Source organism: Labeo rohita, chromosome 19 (genome assembly GCF_022985175.1).
Source record: "Labeo rohita strain BAU-BD-2019 chromosome 19, IGBB_LRoh.1.0, whole genome shotgun sequence".
Taxonomy (NCBI): Eukaryota; Metazoa; Chordata; class Actinopteri; order Cypriniformes; family Cyprinidae; genus Labeo; species Labeo rohita.
Genome location: NC_066887.1, coordinates 18,541,109 through 18,560,572, shown reverse-complemented (window position 1 = coordinate 18,560,572; position 19,464 = coordinate 18,541,109). Strand labels below are relative to the sequence as shown.

The 19,464-nt window shown below is 36.0% G+C and overlaps 2 protein-coding genes across 2 annotated transcripts; one reads left to right on the top strand and one right to left on the bottom strand.

Annotated features, from left to right (window-relative positions):
• Positions 1 to 157: 157 nt before the first annotated feature.
• On the bottom strand, positions 158 to 12,103 carry si:dkey-166k12.1 (solute carrier family 22 member 13). The gene is made up of 10 exons (XM_051136201.1): positions 11,109 to 12,103; positions 9,930 to 10,033; positions 9,346 to 9,500; positions 7,922 to 8,090; positions 6,012 to 6,126; positions 5,366 to 5,469; positions 3,366 to 3,577; positions 3,122 to 3,230; positions 1,892 to 2,092; positions 158 to 1,780 (listed from the first exon to the last, which is right to left on the bottom strand). The coding sequence occupies exons 1-10, from the start codon at positions 11,445 to 11,447 to the stop codon at positions 1,678 to 1,680; spliced, it is 1,611 nt and encodes a 536-aa protein (XP_050992158.1). The 5' UTR covers positions 11,448 to 12,103; the 3' UTR covers positions 158 to 1,677.
• A 3,024-nt stretch (positions 12,104 to 15,127) lies between these two features.
• psmb4 (proteasome 20S subunit beta 4) lies at positions 15,128 to 19,449 on the top strand. Its single transcript, XM_051137722.1, has 7 exons — positions 15,128 to 15,284; positions 15,964 to 16,170; positions 16,281 to 16,427; positions 17,717 to 17,798; positions 18,660 to 18,776; positions 18,892 to 18,980; positions 19,296 to 19,449. The coding sequence occupies exons 1-7, from the start codon at positions 15,160 to 15,162 to the stop codon at positions 19,306 to 19,308; spliced, it is 780 nt and encodes a 259-aa protein (XP_050993679.1). The 5' UTR covers positions 15,128 to 15,159; the 3' UTR covers positions 19,309 to 19,449.
• Positions 19,450 to 19,464: the final 15 nt, after the last annotated feature.

Below are 19,464 nucleotides of genomic sequence, written 5' to 3'. Positions count from 1 at the left end.
GTATCCTTGTAGCTTCATAATATTACGGTTGAACCACTGATGTCACATGGACTATTTTAATGATGTCTTTACTACCTTTCTCGGCCTTGAACATAGTAGTTGCATTTCTGTCTATGCAGGGTCAGAAAGCTCTCGGATTTCATCAAAAATATCTTAATTTGTGTTCCAAAGATGAACGAAGGTCATACGGCTTTGAAATGACATGAGGGTGAGTAATTAATGACATAATTTTCATTTTTAGGTGAACTATCCCTTTAAAATTTTATTCTGTTCCCTGTTCCTCATTCAGAACTTTTCACATGGATTCAGATGACTTAGAATATTAATACAGTGCTTTATGGTGTTCTGTAAGACAGAATAAGGGTTTAAAATGACATGGGGAGTGAGTAAATAATGATAGGTGTATGCCCTTAAGATCTGATCAATATTTAGAACATTGGACAAATTGCATAATAATAAAATAGAGTTCATTTCTATTAAACAGTTTCATGCAGTAAAAGTACATTTCCCTGTTTTTAAAAAGAATGTCAAGATATAAAGGTAAAAACTACATTGTGTCATTTGGCAGTGTGTGCGACTGAGATTGAAGTCTATGCGTTTGCATATGCATCAGTAGAGTGTGTATCGTCGGCTCAAGTAAAATTGGCAACACACATAAATCCCACTCTTAAATTGTGCGTATGATAATGTTTTTTTTTTTCACTAAAGAAAGAGAAAAATCAAATGCAATCAAACAACAGACAAAACAGCACTAAACAAGATACGTGTACTTTCCCCTTCGCCTACTGAGCTAAGATAATTCAGGATACTAACATGCGATTAAAACATTTTCAACCAGGCATAAGCTTTGGGAACTGTCCTCACATAAGACAAATCCGGTTAATTCCCAAACATTGGACATGATGTGTCAAGAACTACATTACAAAGAAGGCACTGGTTCACTCTCCACTAGACCAAACCCTCACAAATTTGCCATTTAGTGAGTGGTAGTTGGTGTTAATGGGAGGGACATTCTCATTCTAGAGAGCATATGATTCAAAAAATCTGTGTTGTACAGGACCAGTCATCAATATTTTGATCCATTTGCCAGAAGAAAAAAAATATCACATTTTAAATTTAAATATCTGTTAAAAGTAAACTGAATCGTTGGCTGACATAAAGTGCCGTTGCGCTACAGGCGTCCCGAGTTTGAATCCTGGCTCAAGCACCTTTCCATATCCTGCCCCCTCTCTCTCTCCCACTTCACTTCCTGTCTCCTCTACACTGTCCTGTCATTTTAAAGGCAGAAATGCCAAAAAAAGTAAACTGATTGAATTTAGTTTGGCTTACTAATTCACAAATGTTCCCTTATGTTTGTTTAGAGCATCTCTCTTTGTTTTGCATAGAAAGGCCTGATGCACAACTTGCATTGTTTTCAGACCCAGTCATCCATGTTTTAAACTTTACACTTTAGTTTTATTAAAACTGCTAACCTCAATGTAAATCAGTCAAATACCCAACCTACAGCCATTAAAAAAAAATTATAAAATGTTCAAATATCTGTCATAAAAGTCACAAAAAAGGCTTTTTCTATCAAAACCTTAACCAATTTCAAGTTTCACTGATCATCAGCAAGACTGATAATGTAAACGCACTAGAATGTGACACTGTATAAAGTTTGTGTGTGATAATATATGTCTAACTTGACTCATCTGCTAAACTCTGCAGTTCCTGTCCTTCTGGGTTGCTTGGTGATTGGCTGGTATGTACAGGAATTTGTGCATCATATTTCAGAGCGGACCTAAAGGAGGAGAGAGGAGGAGAAACTATTTGAGACAAGTATTCTCAAGGTAACAGGGTTTATATTTTAGGGTAAACCATTCCTTTAAATGTATGTGGTGTCATTGTTTACCTCTCAGTATCATAGATGCTGTCTGGTAGTGGTTGATTGGCAGTTTCAGGCAATGCTAGAGCAAGCACTGCAGCAAGCAGAGGGGTGGAGCCAAATATCACCATGGGCACAACAGGTGTGTGGCGTCCAAGCAGGTTTATTAGTGGTGCTAAAACGCCACCCATCCGTGCAAACATAGAAGAAACACCAATACCTGTTTGCCTGTAAATAAAAAAGCTAAGTCAGAAATTATTTACACATAATGCTTTCACGTACACATTGCAGAATCTGCAAAATCTTAACTATTTGACCAAAATAGATATCATACAAAATGCAGTTACGTTTTAACTAAGTATTGACCTCAATAAGATATCTACATATAATCCACAAGAGAAAATAGTAGTTGAATTTATAAAAATGACCCTGTTTGAAAGTTTACAAGCACTTGATTGTTAATACTGTTACTAATTGATCCACAGCTGTTTTCTTTTGTTTAGCGATAGTTGCTCATGAGTCCCTTGTTTGTCCTGAACAGTTAAATTGCCTTGCTGTTCTTCAGAAAAATCCTTCAGGTCCCACATATTCTTTGGTTTTTCTGCATTTTTGTGTATTTGAACCCTTTCCAACAATAACTGTACGATTTTGAAATCCATCTTTTCACGCTGAGGACAACCGAGGGACTCATATGCAACTATTACAGAAGGTTCAAATGCTCACTGATGCTTCAGAAGGAAACATGATGCATAAAGAGCCAGGGGTGTAAACCTTTGAACAGAATGAGAATGTGTACTACTTTTTTTATTTTGCCTAAATATCTTTTTTTTTCATTTACTACTGCCCTTCAGAAGCTACAGAAGATACTTACCAGATACTTCCCAGAAGACAAAATAAGTTGATCTTCAAATTCAAAAAGTTTTCACCCACCAGCTCTTAATGCATTGTGTTTCCTTGAACCTTCTGTAATAGTTGCATAGGAATCCCTCAGTTGTCCTCAGTGTGAAAAGATGGATCTCAAAATCATACATGCTGATTTTACATTTCCTTCAGCCTGAGCGAATGAAAGGGCTTTTACATTTGCCAAAAGCAAACAAGCCCAGCCCAGATAAGAAAAAGTAATGCAAAAGTAATGTAACACATTACTTTCCATAAAAAGTAACTAAATAACACAATTAGTGACTTTTATAGGGAGCAACTCAATATTGTAATGGATTACTTTTAAAAGTAACTTTCCCCATCACTGAACGAGAGTACCTGAGAACAGTTGGGAACAGTTCTGCAGAATAGATATAGATGATGGCAAAAGATGCTGTAATTCCAAATTTCCCCACCATGGCCAAAGCAGTCCGAATATGAGCGCTTTCTGAGAGAAAGAGCGTGTGATAAGAAAATGAAGGAAATGAGAGTAGGGTCACAATAGAGTAAGAAAGTACTACATCCTTGGGAAAAGAATTAAAAAGACAAATAAATTCTAGTCATGTTTGACTGGACTGGTCACCTGCTGGAACAATGAGGGTCAGTAGACATGCACCACCTCCAATAGCAAGGAACACACTCAGTGGGATTCGTCGACTGCAGGGCAGGAGAACCAACACCAGCGACCTTGCAGGAATTTCCACCAATCCAAACATGAACTGAGTGAGGTAAAGGTCTGCACTGAGGTCAGACACACCCAGAGACAGACCATAATACACCAACACATTAACAAACCTGGAGAAACACAGAGACAAAGAGTCAACGAAGGGACAATCAATTTAATAACAATGTAATAAAACTGCTTTAATGGAAATGACACATCAAAAATATTTTATTTATTGGGTAATATTCACCAATACTAGTATTATAATGGTAACATTAAAAGGGGACATCGGATGGAAAATTCACTTTTACATGATGTTTGCATATAAATGTGTCTTAGCCGTGTGTGGACACAACCACCCTACAATGATAAAAATCTATTCACTATTCACCACTATTCTATTCAACAAAAAACCTAAACAATCCCAATTATTAAACTTTTTTTAATTTTAATTTTCTGAGCAGTGTGATGTCATGACTGCTGACGGACTGTCCTGTATTTGCATTTTTCCACTATCAGCCTGTTGTACGCTGTCCGCCATTTTCTTTGCACACGAGCAGCTGTAGTGACAACAACGTCGCGTGAGCAATGCAGGTGTTTTGTAGTTGGTTATGAATATGAACATAAGTGTCTTCATTTTCTTCTGACAAAAGAGCCACTGTTGACGCAATGGATTAATTTTGTTTTTGATGTTAATGCACCACCGAATACACAAAAAAATGGAAGAGAGGGGCGAAGTGAGCAGTAGCTCAATATCATTTTAAGAGACATGCTCCGAAACGGCTCACTGTAAACAGAGCTGTTTTTGACAAGGTAAAAAAGAGTTGTTTTACACTACCATTGATGAACTTGTTACAGACATGTCATGAAGACCCTAAAGAAACATAACAACTTGTGGAAAATGGGCATCTGATTAACTGTAACATAATAACCATTTGAAATGTATCAAAAATAAAAAATAAAGGCATAATCAGAAGTTTTCAAAAGTTGTTTTAATAAAAATAGAAACTCTCTTTCACTCTTTCTGGTTTTTCTCATATAAAAGTGAACAGTTGAAGTCAGAAGTTAACATACAACTTGCAGAATTTGCAAAATGTTAATTATTTTAGGGACTCTCTCAGTTATTACAACAGCTTTAAAAGCTCACTGATACTTCAGAAGGAAGCACAATGCATTAAGAGCTGGGGGTGAAAACTTTCTGAATTTGAAGATCAGGGTAAATTTAACTTATTTTGTCTTCTGGGGAACATGTAAGTATCTTCTGTAGTTTCTGAAGGGCAGTACTAAATGAAAAAAATATGATATTTAGGCGAAATAAGAAAAATGTACACATCCTCATTTCGTTCACAAGTTGGCTCTTAATGCATTGTTTTTCCTTCTGAAGCATCAGTGAGCATTTGCACCTTCTGTAATAGTTGCATACGAGTCCCTCAGTTGTCCTCAGTGTGAAAAGATGTATTTCAAAATCATACAGTCATTGGTGGAAAGGGTTCAAATACACAAAAATGCTTAAAAACCAAAGAATCTGTGGGACCTGAAATACTTTTCTACAGAACAGCTGTCAGTTTAACTGTTCAGGACAAACAAGGGACTCATGAACAACTATCACTAAACAAACAAACAAAAAATAACACAGCTGTGGATCATTCAGGTAACAACACAGTATTAAGAATCAAGTGTATGTAAACTTTTGAATAGGATTATTTTTATAAATTCAGCTATTACTTTTTCTTGTGGACTGTATGTAAACATCTTTTATGTGAAATATCTTATTCAGGTCAGTACTAAATAAATATTAACATGCATTTTGTGTGATCTGTCTTATTTTGATAAAATAATTTACATTTTGCAGATTCTGTGTATGTAAACTTTTGATTTCAACTGTATATCTGTACTCATTGTACTCATTGTAATCTCACCAGATGTAGAAGAGTATAAGAGCTCTCTTCCTCATTTGGGGAGTTCGGAGCAGGTCAACAGCTGTATATTGACTCCGTTCTTGTGGGCCCTCATATCGCTCCACCTGTGGTAGCAAAAATTACACTTTAATACATTGTAACAAATGTTATAAAACATCCTGTCTTGAATGGTTTCCAAAGTGTTATGATACTTAAGCCTGCGGTAATGCTGCTGAACATACAGCTCTGCCATTTACATTTACACATACTTTTATTTAAATATTTAAACTGTTTTAAACTGTAAATTATACAGTTCAGATTTTACTTTATTTTTGATCAAAGAAATGAAATGAATGTTTTCCAGACACAAACACATTCATAACATTAAGAGAAACCTTGCTAAATGCACTTATTGACCTGATGATGTGAAAGTCATCTCCTTGTTGCCCTGGTGATGAGAAGTGAAGCTTCAGACCATCACTTCTTAAACACTAAAAACAAAGGTCCCTTGGTTGCCTAGGGTGGGGGATGGTGTTGTCATGGTGACGCTAACAGTGCTATTAGAGAGTTTATGGGATTTAAAGATTATGCCAAAGGCATGACAAGAAAAGAGGCCAAAAAGAGAGCAGAGAGAGTGAAAAAGAGTCCATGAGAAAATTTTTGATACCTGAACAGTGGGAGGTAAGGTGCGACCATTGACCGTAGCTGCCTTGCGCAGAAGATCAATCGCCTCCTCTTTTCGGTTATTCACAAGAAGCCAACGGGCTGAATGTGGAAGAACCCTGAGAAAAAGAAGTAGAGGAGAATGAAAGGAGATTTATGTTGTCAGACTGATAAAGGCAGAGGAAGGCGAATAACAAGAGTAAATGAAAAAGTACTGCTTTTTATGTAGTCTTCTGCAAGGCCTGATTGTGTAAGGTAAGATAAACTGAAAAGTATATTATCAGTGCTTTTTACAGTAATTATTTTAGAAATAATAAGTGAATAAATGTATATTTATATATAAAGTTTAACAGATTCTGAAATGTTTATCTTAAAGGAAATAATTATTTAAAATTGTAATAATATTTTGCAGTATTACTGCGCTGAATTATTGATCAAATGAGTGCAGTGTTGAAGTTGCAATGTTTTTCAAAATCGACCACAAAAACTATTAAAGGGTTAGTTCACCCAAAAATCAAAATTATGCCATAATTAACTCACCCTCAAGCCATTGTAGGTGTATATGACTTCTTCTTTCAAACAAAAACAATCAGAGTTATATTAAAAAAATTTCCTGGTTCTTCCAAGCTTTATAATGGAAGTGAATGGGTGGTAATATTCAACAGCCCAATAGATGTCCAATAAAGTGGGTCTATCCATCATAAAAAGTGCTCCACATCAGTCTTGCAAGGTATTTTACTGTGTTTCAGGGGGGTAAAATACACATTTTGGCAGGGTCCCCCTGGTAAAATGAACATTCCATTGGCTAAATATTATGTTACTGGGGTCGCTTTAACTCGCAGACATGAAAAACAATTCTGCGGGAAAACTGCAGACTTGGCAACACTGCTTCACGTGGCTCAAGAGGGTTAATAAAGGCCTCCTGAAACAAATCAATGAAATTTTGTAAGAAAAATATCCATATTTAAAACTTTATAAACCGAAATCTCTAGCTTCCACTAACTGCTGTATGCGCATTCATGTGAGAGTGCTGTTTCAGTGGATGACGTAGGCGTAGCGTACTCTAGTGAGAAGTGACAAACATGTTAGCACAGAGGAGAAAGCAAAACAAACCGGTCACAAATTATAAGTACAAAACAAGGATTTGTAAAGAAAAAATGTCAGAGGATTTCAATCAGTGTTGCCAAATCCAAGGTTTTCCCACAGAATTGGGCTCCTCTAACACTGTTGCTGTGGGCTGTTTTTCATGGCTGCAGGTTGAAGCAACCCCAAGAATATGATATTTAGCCCCTGGAATGCGAATTTTAGCAGGGGAACCCTGCTAAAAGAGGCCTATTTAACCCCCCGGAATTGGATTTTTACCTGGGGTTCAACCCCACTGAAACATGGCTAGTTTTGAGTAGCAATTGTGTGGGTTTTGTTGTGAAAACCTGGCAACCCTGATTTCGATATAAGCCAAGAGGAGACTGTTTTTCCTTTGCTGTAAACAAAACTTGATTCTCGTGAGATTAGCATATTCCCACCAGAGTTTACGCTACGCCACTCTGTCATGCACACTCATACGACAGTTAGCAGAAGCTAGAGATTACAGTTTATAAAGTTTTAAATATGGATATTTTTCTTACAAAAATGCATCAGTTCACTTCAGGAGGCCTTTATTAACCCCCAGAGCCATGTGGATGGTGCAATGATGGATGGATGCACTTTATTGGACTTCAAAATCTCAACATCCATTCACTGCCATTATAAGCTTGGAGGAGCCAGGACATTTTTTTAATTTAACTCTAATTGTAATTGTCTGAATAAAGAAAGTCATATATGCCTAGAATGATAATTTTCATTTTTTGGTGAACTATCCCTTTAAATTCCGTTACTCGATATTCACTTGTTAACTCGATTTCTACGTTGCCTCACCATATGTAGAATATGAAGAGAAATCCTGGTGCAGAGATTGCTAGCTGCAGTTTTCTCCAGTCTCTGATGAGATAAGCCACACCTGCCAGCAGCATGTAGCCAAAACCAAAGAAGTAGTCGGTGAAGATGCCGGCCAGCATCCGTCTCTGTGTGCAGGTCCACTCTGTACCTGTGCAGGAGGGGTGAGGGGAGGTTAAGTGTTTGGGGGTGGTTAGGTTTGGGGTTTATGGGTTCAATCTAGGGTATTTAGGTCTGTGGTAAAAACGAAATGAGTGTTTGTTACTGTTGGGGGGCACTCAAAGGGTTTGGGCTGAGCACAGGTAGAAATGAGTTAGAGACTTCATGGATTTATTGAGTACATTTTGTATGCATATTGGTATTAGAGATTTTCCAATAAATCAGGAAAAAAGTGAAGAACTCCAGAACATAATCATAAGAATAATATTGAGGTCAGTCAGATTCTCCTCCTATGGTACAGCCCACCTGCTACAAGTCAGGGCATGTCTGAACTTGTCTTGACTTGTCTAGCAAAGGCATTGGGATATTAATATTAATATTAATATTAAATTCCTATATGAATTGAAATGAATATTTGGGGTTTTCAGATAGTCACCCTGTGTTAGAAAAAACTTTTTTAACTTTTCTCATATGTAAGAAATTAAGTATACAGATGAGCAGAAGTTCAGTATGTTAAGTTAAGTAGTTTTACTTAAAATGTCACGTAGGTGATTTTTTTTATCCAACATGGCTAACTTTTGAAAAAATTGTCACCTATCCTCCTTTTTCTTCCCGTAAGAGTGGCCATCCGCATCCAGCTATTTTTAGCTGTACAAAACAGCTTGTATTATTCATTTTATTTTAATGTGTTAACTTAATTATGAGCACACTGTTTTGTAGTGCAAACAGTTTTACTGTTTACTGCACTCTGTTATTCTTCACATTATTTACTTATAGCGGATAATGAACTGGAAGTGTCACCCATAGGCTTACGTCTGCGTTGAAAAAAAAGTTGGATAACATGAGGTTCAAAGGCACAAAAACATTTAAACAATAGAGAGGTCAGAGGTCACTGGTCATCAAAGATGTAGATCCTCAATGATGGCATGCTCTACTCATATTCTGTTATTAGTAAATGTCAGGTTATCATCTTCTTTTCCATCTGATGAAAACATGATCAGAGATAACTAAGAAGATGGATTATGTTAATTAAATTAAGTTAATGTCTTCTTGATAATAAAGGAATGGTTTCAGTTCATAGTATGAATGAAAATACTACCAAAGTCAATGGGACCTAAGACTATTTGGTTACCAACATTCTTCAAAACATCTTGTTTTATGCTCCACAGAAGAAAAAGGTCATACAGGCTTGGACAGTGAACTATCCTTTAATGACTAAAGAGTTACGTTAGTGCTCCAAGGCTCACCTAGAACAAACGCATTGATTATCACACCCGACACTGTCATTCCTATGAAGAAGCGTAGGGTGACATAAACGGGGAAGTTTGGAGCGAAGGCAGTGGCCACACCAAACACTGTCTGAAGGGCTAAAGACATGAGCATGGCAAACCTCCTCCCACACCTTACAGAGAGAGAAAGAAAGAAAATGAGAAAGACTTGATGAGAAATGCTGGTGAATTGACTTAAAATTATATATAGTGTGGATTCAGCTAAATTTGCCTTATTTTTACTCTCCAGAAGTTTGCTGAGGCCCCCTAGTGGGTTGAAAACCACTGCTATATAGTACATACAAAGTATATACATCACTAAGTTGGACAAAGAGAAGTGCATTTACTTTCCGTGAATGCATAAATAGCTCTAGGCAATGTGTATTTGATATTAAAAATGTACTAAAATGCTGTGGGCATTTAATGCAAAAAGAGTTGAATGGGAAGCAGGACAAAGAAAGAGAGCTATGAGCAGGGTATGACTACTAGTTTCCCTCAGGTAATTTAGGGTGAGCAAAGCACACATGTGAAGTGTAGGGATGCAAATGTGTGTGTGTATATACCTGTCTGCCATTGCTCCAAACACAACAGCTCCTACAAGCAACCCCAGCATATAGACAGAGGAACCCAGACTGTTTAGACCTGCCTTGTCACACACCAGATCCCACTGCACAAATACATACACAAAACCACAGTATTAGTCCATGAAAAATCACTATTGGCGTGTCATGAGTTTACATTTTATTTGCACATTTTTTAAAATAGTTTATTGATATACACTGCCATTCAAAAGTTCGGGATCAGTAAGATTTTAAATAGGCTGCATTTATTTGATCACAATTCAGAAAAAAACAGTAATATTGTGAAATATTATTTAAATGTAAAATAACCATTTTCTATGTGAATATATTTTCAAATCTAATTTATACCTATGATGCAAAGCTGAATTTTCCAGTATCATTACTCCAGTCTTCACTGTCACATGATCCTTCAGAAATCATTCCATTTTGCTGATTTATTATCATTGCTGAAAACAGTTGTGCTGCTTAATATTTTGTTGGAACCTGTGATACTTTATTTCAGGATTCTTTAATAATTAAAAGTTTAAATATATAAGAAATAACAATCTTTTGTAACAGTATAAACTACCATTTAAAAGTTTGTGGTCAGTAAATGTTTACTCTTTAATTTTTTGAAAGAAATTAATACTTTTATTTACCAAGGATGTGCTAAATTGATAAAAAGTGATAGCAAAGACTATATTGTTAGAGATTTCTATTTTGAATAAATGCTGTTCTTTTTAACTTTTTATTCATCAAAGAATCCTAAAAAAGAATCACAGGTTCCAGCACAACTGTTGCCAACATTGACAATAAAAATAATAAATCAGCATATTAGAACGATTTCTAAAGGATCATGTGACACTTAAAATTGGAGTAATGTCTGATGAAAATTCAGCTTTGCATCATAGAAATAAATTATATTTTAAAATATATTAAAATAGAAAACCATTATTTTAAACAATAATGATATTTTGCAGTATTGCTGTTTTTTTTATAGATATTTGATAAAAAAATCATTTAATTATATATTGTTTATATGTATATGTTTTATATATATATATATATATATATATATATATATATATATATTTTTTTTTTTTTTTTTTTTTTTTATTATTGAATTACATTTCGTTGTACTCATTAAATTATTCTGAAGAATGCAGCTTGGACCGCGTTTACCTCAGTGACAGTAGTGCTCTGGAAGATCTCGTGGCTGTACACCCATCCTGTCTCACAACTTGAGCGTGTACTGTGGTTCTTTCCTGAAACTACTGTGCACGAGTCCGCGTGTCCTGGCAGAAGGGAGATGCTCAGGTTCACATGTGAAAAATTGCCGACGGTAAGGGACGCGTTCTTCATCTCTGAACCCCAACAATAGTGGGGTGGCGTGGCGCCTGTGAAGACGCTCGCCATCATGTGGAATGCGAGAAAGATCTGCGGCAGACATATCCACACATACAGAAGCTTCTGATATCTCCCAAAGCCACCGATTGTGGCCAGCAGCTGATCAAAATTCATTCCCGAACCTTGGAAAAACAAGTCTCGAAGCAAACGAGTTTCACACCTCCATCAAAATACAGTGATAAAGTTTACAGCGACGATCAAAATAAATTTAGATTTCTTAATATATACCAGATATAAGACGAGCAAAAATTAAATCCATCATTTTTTTTTTATGGAAAGCACACGGAGATCAATAACACATGTTTAGGCAGAGCGTGCCATAGCGTTACTGTTGTTAGTCCACAACATCAGCATCTTAAAATTATATTTGTGGTTTACAAAGACGCTTAAACAAACCCCCTGCACGGTTCAAGAAACTAAGAAAAAAGACAGTTAAAAAACAAAAAATGAGTTGATGTCCACTTTCCAGGCGCGTATATTTCCATGGCTCGCAACAGATGTGGTTTGACTGTACCGTATCGCCAAAATACATACACCCCGCGCTCTCCGCTTGTTACAAAACCTTGGAACAACGAGAAATGCTGGAACTGAACCACATCGTCTGGAATGGATCGAGAACTGCTGTGTTGCGTTCAGTCTTTCGCCTATTGATCATAGAGAATAAAGAATAATAAAAAGCAAACGTTAGTATTTCTCCGCTATTGTCTGGAGTGAAATGGCTGATTAGTTTGGAGTTTGAAGTGAAGTCTGCGACCGGTGAAGTGCGAGTCTAAATGGGACGCGAGCAATAATGAGACTGTGTAGATCAAAGCTCTGTGTAAATTAGTCCCACGCGACCCACTCCTGCACCTTACACGGGAAAAACAACCTCCGGGTGAAAACAACAAATGAGATATGGTGACTTGGAGAAACAAAAGCATGCCTTCAGAAAAAAGGAAGCTTTTCATTTCAAACGCCAGATATTTAATTACTTTAAATTAAAATAAAAAACATAAACAAGTCCAGCAACAGAACAACAAAAGAAAAATTAAAGGACATAGATTTTTATTATGATTTAAATATGTTTTTCGTGGTTTACTTATAATATTAATTAATTCATTAAAGTTTTTTGCACAAAAAATAAATATGTGGGAAATGATACTCTGTCTAAAACAACATGTCTTGTCAGGAATCAGCCACTGTTATGATCGGCTAATGTCATTGCATAGGAAACAGTATCAACGCCCCCTCACCATTGAATGTGAGTGTTTTGACTACATGATCAAAATAAAATGGTATTTTCCAGACAAACATTATTTTATAGCAATAGTGCCTTGTTTACAAAACAACATGTTCCGAACAATCCTCAGACACAATCCGATATGCCTTTAAAAATTAACTATCCACTTGTTCTTTATGCTAGGATCCTTCTGATATCTGTACAAAGACGCAAATGAACTGTTCAAATCAAACATGTCAAAACAAGCTTTTATTTTTCACTCCATTTGTCCTATTGACGACAGACTCAAGTGCGTGGACTGTATCCGAAAGCGCACGCGCATCTGTATCCAGTGTAGACAAGATAGCGGCAGTGACTGTAATTTCTGTTCGACACTAGCATTCAGCATATTCGAATAATCAGATGTTAAGTGACTGAATGTCAGTAGTCGGGGCCTATGGTGAGACTATTTGTTTCAACTATTTGTTGATGTGTTTCTCTGGAGGCGTGTTTATGCAAATGTTTGTTCCTCTGTGATGTCATCATGCCCCCTCAGATCCGAATGAGCCATTTTTGGAGCTTGATTAAATAAATGCTTTGTTTATAATGAGGAGGACTTTTTAAGCTATGAAACTTGCAGGATGTTTTAATGTTACAAAGACCTCTTATATGGCAAAAGATAAAGGGAAATTTGATTTCTCATGTCATGGCCACTTTAATAATGAGCAGCCTATAATGGACATGCTGCTTAAAACATTATTCATACATCTTCAGTAAATATCAGCTTATCTGCATAATAAACTAGTAATAAAATGATCAATATGTGGTGAGTACATAAATGTAAATATCAGTAAGGAGTGGTTAGAAAACGCAGTAAGAAAAAGCAACTGCTTACTAACCATCAATATATAACGTTAATAAAAACTATTCACTATGACACAGGGTGGCAGAGCCACTGGACTGAACCCACACACATTTACATTGTGGCAATATTGTTGCTACATTCTGTTTTCATTATTGCAATGTTTGTGTTGTTCTCTGCATGTTTATGCAACCACGTGACAGAAATGTAAGATGCAAGAGGGCTGTAGCAATAATGTTAAGCAACATTCATCAGACCTTCTGACATCTGTTGTTTCCTAGTGCCACAGTAACACACTATTGATCACACGCTTACTGTTCTTATATTTTCGTAGTAATATTTTGGTAACATTTAATTTTAATGTGTACTAATACATTCAAATTGCATTCAAAGTTTTCTATTATCAGTATTTGATATATTTATTTTAAATTAGTCTTTTAAATGAAAAAGGGCTCCGTAATCACATGTAAATGTCAAGATTTTAGGCCCAATGTGTATAAAATGATCACCATTATCTATTATGAGATGGCTGATTGACAAAGTGAAATGTATCTGTATCCAGCTAACGTTTTATTTGTTAGTCTTGCCAATGACTCCCAAGGTTTGTTACAGCGTTTACTCAGCTGCTAAAACAAATGGCCTTTACTTTCTAATGTGAATGGAATTTAGCGGGAATGTGTCCTGGTGGGCTTGGGGTTTTTTTTAGCAGAATTTCACTATTTACGTGCTGTGAGGCATGGAAGGTTTCAGGCACCCCATGAACAGAAATGGCTTCAGTTAACCATTGTCATTATGTGATTTTATTAAATTAAATTTGTTCTCTTTTGATGTGACTTTAGAGTCAGCATATATTTAACTGTCACCCCCCCTCCCCCCACAAGTTTTAAGAAATAAAAAGTTATCTTTTTCAATTCATTATTTCTATTAACTAGAGCATCATCATCTCAGGTTACATCTTACCTATATGGCATGCCATTTAGCAGACACTTTTTCCTTTGAATATTCTCTTACTCTTTAACTACACACTGCATTTAATGAGGCCTGAATAATGAACTGAAACTTTAAAGCTGTTCCATCTTGGTGTCAAGTTGTAGGCCAACCAAGAAGACTAATTAGCAGAGAATTATAATTTCCTTTTGAAAGTCGCTAGTGGCTTTGGATTTCTGAGTAAAATATTATCTAAGCTACATGAGGACTACAACAGTTGTTTGATTTGTCAAGCAAGTGAATTTACAAACATGTGGTAGTCGTTGTCTTTTAAATAGCAACCTGTGTTCAAAAAAAGCACATGGATTTAAAATGCTGGAGGTGTGGCTGTGTGTAAATTATTTAAAACAAAATGTCAACATAATGTTAACCAAGGACTTAACTATTAAAAAATAATAATAATAATAATAAATAGTTTTAAATTCCACAGTGACCCCATAACTTGAAAATGTTCCTCCAGGTGTCAGGTTATACAAATTTTAATACAATTTAATACAGTGTTAACAATTGTAATACTCTGTTTATTTTTGCTCATGTAAGTAATACGTAAAATATTAATTTGATCGTTTGTTATTGATTAATCTTTTTGATTATTATATTTAGCTTTACATATGAACTACAGACATATCACGTTGGGTAAATGGCATTGATTTCTCATCACAATCCATTCTAAACCGAAGGAAATTACCGAAAAAATAAACACAACCCAATACCCCATAATGCCTAGCGCGCATTACATGGAGCGCATAGCGGTAGCGTCATTTCCGTCAGTTTTGAAGATGGAGGCGAATGGACTGAAGCTTAATTTCTGGGAGAACGGACCGAAACCCGGTCAGTTTTATTCATTCCCGGGTAACAGCAGCAGTAGTGCGGCTCCAGCATGTGGACCCATCAAACACACACTGTAAGTTCATCACAACTTGTCAGTTTTATGCTTTTATTAGTTATTTAGTTTGTGCTTTCGATTTGCCTTTCTCTGCTGCATCATCATGGAGGAAAGTTGCTGTTTACCCCGGAAAATTGTCTCAGATATATTTTAAAAAAGTATCTTTGGTTAGTTGTAATATACTCTTAATATGATTTACATCTTTTCCTTATTTTCGCTCTTCATCTAGAAATAAAATAAGAGTTTAATGGTAAAGGGATACGTTAGCTTGTTAGCAACAATGCTAATGAATAGGCAAATATTAAAACCAGTGTTTTAATAGACTTATTTATGCACAATATATGTGAGGAAGTATATACGAAGTACTATATGTATGTCTTGACATAATTGTGGACATAAATGAGACTAATAAAGACAATAATACACAATTAAAAAAAATCTTAATGAAGATAAATACGTGATATGCAAGAAGACATCAGATGAAGGTATTAATATGAATATAGTATGCCATAATATGAAGGTACATTTTGTACTTTTTTTTTTTCCTGGAGTAATGTTTATATATATATATATATATATATATATATTTCACAATATTACCATTTTAACAACATTTTTGATCAAATTAATGTAGAACATAGGAGACTGGTCATGAATGCAGTGTTTTATTAAATTATACTGTTTAAATGATTCTCAGCAACCCCATGGTAACGGGCACATCAGTGCTGGGTGTGAAGTTCACTGGTGGTGTGATCATTGCTGCTGACATGCTCGGCTCTTACGGCTCTCTGGCGCGCTTCCGCAACATCTCCCGACTCATGAAGGTCAACAAGAACACCATCCTGGGAGCCTCAGGAGACTATGCTGACTACCAGTACCTTAAACAGGTCATTGAGCAGATGGTGTAAGTACACACACATTTGTTTATAATTTGGTTGAATACTTTGTTTTTTCACGTTTGAGGGCTCATATCAGTGTATGTTAATAGGTAGAACTTGATCTGTGTTTGTTTAGGATTGATGAAGAGCTTCTTGGAGATGGACACAGCTACACCCCCAAAGCCATCCACTCCTGGCTCACGCGGGTCATGTACAATCGCCGCAGCAAGATGAACCCCTTGTGGAACACGGTGGTCATTGGTGGATTTTACAATGGAGAGAGGTAGGACAGTATCCAGATGACTACTGTTAAAGGGACAGTTTACCCAAAAATGAAAATTCTGTCATTAATTACTCACTCTCATGTTGTTCCAAACCAAGACCTTCATTCATCTTCGGAAAACAAATTAAGATTTTTTTGATGAAGTCTGAGAGCTTTCTGACCCTCCATAGACAGCAAGGGTACTACCACAGACAAGGCACAGAAACATAGCAAGGACATTGTTAAAATAGTCTATGTCACATGCATATTCTCATAGCTTCATAAAATTACGGTTGAACCACCGATGTCCTTGCTGTGTTTCTGTGGCTTGACAAACCTTGCTGTATATGTAGGATCAGAAAGCTCTCAGATTTCATCAAAGATATCTTAATTTGTGTTCTGAAGATGAACAAAGGTTTTACAGGTTTGAAACGGCATGAGGGTGAGTGATTAATGACAGAATATTCATCTTTGTCAGTATTCAACCTTTTAAGCACCAAGTAGTTTACTTGGATTAGAATAAAAGGCAGCATTAAACAAAATCCAATTTTTTCTGTAATCAGATTTATTTAGGAGTGAAACGGAGAGGGAGAGGGGCTTGATTTCATCTAATGAGAATATCTCTCTAATAACAGGTTGAAAAATTAAGAGATATTGGTGACTAAGTTTGTTAAAAGGGGAATTTACAATACACAAATTATTACATTTTGATGAAACATTATAAAGAGCATTATTTATTTTGCATAAAATGTACAGTGAGATTACTGTTATAGTGTTATTTTAAAGTCAAATTTATTTGCTTTTCACAATACACATTTTGTTTCAAAGAAGCTTTACAGCAAATCATTATGTCTTTATCTGATGTCTATAATAATGTCCTAATATTTTCATCTCTTAGCAACTCGTTTAGCAGATTAGAGCTGGGTGAAACTGTAGTTTACATTTTGCTATATAGTACTTATACATAGAGCTGGGGGATAATACAATTATATTTTGTGACGAAAAAAATCAGGCAGTTGCTATTTGCTATAGAGTACATTACATGAGTGTATTATAGGTTATTTTACTGTATTTACTGTATGTTTAGTGGTTGTTTTTTTTTATTTAAATATTGTAACAATTCTATATTTTCTAGCACTTACCAGAAGTGTACTATATGTATCTGTGTAATATATGCTTATATATACACTGTATGTATACTGTGTAATATAAAGTAAATAAGGTCAATTTTGTGACCCAGTGATGACTTTGAGTTCTCTACTGTTATGTAACTTTCACTGAACTTTCGCTTTGTTTTGCTTTTTTTTAAGCTTTCTTGGTTATGTGGACAAGTTAGGAGTTGCATATGAAGCCCCAACAGTAGCAACAGGATTTGGTGCTTATTTGGCTCAGGTAAGGTTTGCTTTTTTTTGTTGATCAGATAAGCTTGCTTTTTATGGGAAAGATTTGCATGGCTTAATATAACAAAAATGATGTCTCTTAGTGAACTTCGCCGCCGAATATCGAGTGAAATACACGCTGAGAAACCCCTTTGGTGTCTGGGGCATCATGATAGGCGTCAACATGTTTACATCCTGTCAGGATTGCATCCAGCATTTCTTGTCTCTGCCGTTTGTAAGCTCTTTCAGTAGCTGTGGTCTACTAAAAGTCTCAAAGGCATCAGGGATGAAGTGGAGAGAACAGTTTTATTCGTCCACAGGCATCTTCCAATTCTTTTCTCCTCTTTTTATTGCTGGGAAAGCAGTAAATATTTCTCTTGTTGTCCTCCTTCAATAAATTACAACCAAAAGTCGTTGCATCATTACTTTATTTTTGTGTTGCGGTAAAAATAGCAACAGGTAGTGCCAGTAGCTCACCGAGTGCAACCATTTGACATCATCGAAATAATGGTTGCGCCCCCATAGTCTAAAGCAGTTGTTCCCAACCACGTTCCTGGAGGCCCACCCAACACTGCACATTTTGCATCTCTCCTATTTCAGGTCTTGGAGTCTCAACTAATGAGCTAATGAACTGAATCAGTGTTTGATTAAGGTGACATGGAAAACATGCAGTGTTGGGAGGCCTCAAGGAACATGGTTGGGAACCACTGGTCTAAAGTATTTAAAAAACGATGTGGATTTTTGAAATAAAGTAAATCCTTCATGGGTTTTCTATCACTTACGTTATATTAAGCCATACAAGTTACCCGGGGTTCCCTTCAAATTAAGTTAAAACTCTTATATGAACTCATCATATATGCTTGTGTTTCTGCAGCCCTTGATGCGGGAGGTGTTGGAGAATAAGGTAGAAATCACAAAGGATGAGGCACGAGCACTGATAGAGCGATGCCTGAAAGTTCTGTACTACCGTGATGCCCGCTCCTACAACAGGGTAAGACATGCTCATTTTTTTTCTTTTTTTTTGTACTTTAGATCCTTATCTCAGGTGCAGCATTTCACTGTATGTGCTTTAAGAAAATAATGGGTTTTCTTGGGACTTTCTGTAGCACGAAATCGCCATTGTAACAGCTGAAGGCGTTGAGATTATAGGTCCACTGTCATCTGAAACAAACTGGGATATTGCCCATCTGGTCAGGTAGGCTGAAATTCATGATTCACCAAAATATTTTCTCAACATTTATGGTGTAACAGACATTTTATGAGATTAGTACAATATACACCTCTATTTGGAAACATGGAAATGTCTTTACTGTCAGTTTTGATCAATTTAATGTCTTCATTGAATTATTAATTTCTTTTACTGACTTCAGACCTTTGAATGGTTATGCATTTAGTGCTGTGCAGATTTGCTGGGTATACATATAAATGCAGTGCATATTTCAATTCAGTTAAATCAAGACTTCTGATTCATTTTATTGATCTACTAACTGCTGTTTGTTTTTTATTGCAGTGGTTTTGAATGAATCCTGTTCTGCTGCCCCTGTTTTGCCACATCATCTTTGGACATGCTCTTAGCACCACCAGATCACTATTGTATTGTCAAGACTACAGTTAGAATTGTTTCTTGCTTTTTTTGTTATACATAAATAAAATTCATAAAATTGTTTGCCATGTGGTCA

Excerpts from the sequence above, each read along its gene's own strand:
- psmb4 (XM_051137722.1), top strand. The coding sequence starts at position 15,160 with ATGGAGGCGAATGGACTGAAGCTTAATTTCTGGGAGAACGGACCGAAA. Across the intron at positions 16,171-16,280 it reads CAGGTCATTGAGCAGATGGT|GATTGATGAAGAGCTTCTTG; the intron begins GTAAGTACACAC and ends GTGTTTGTTTAG. Across the intron at positions 17,799-18,659 it reads TTGGTGCTTATTTGGCTCAG|CCCTTGATGCGGGAGGTGTT; the intron begins GTAAGGTTTGCT and ends GTGTTTCTGCAG.
- si:dkey-166k12.1 (XM_051136201.1), bottom strand. The coding sequence starts at position 11,447 with ATGAATTTTGATCAGCTGCTGGCCACAATCGGTGGCTTTGGGAGATAT. Across the intron at positions 6,127-7,921 it reads CTCTTCATATTCTACATATG|GGTTCTTCCACATTCAGCCC; the intron begins GTGAGGCAACGT and ends TCTTTTTCTCAG. Across the intron at positions 3,578-5,365 it reads CTTATACTCTTCTACATCTG|GTTTGTTAATGTGTTGGTGT; the intron begins GTGAGATTACAA and ends GTGTTTCTCCAG.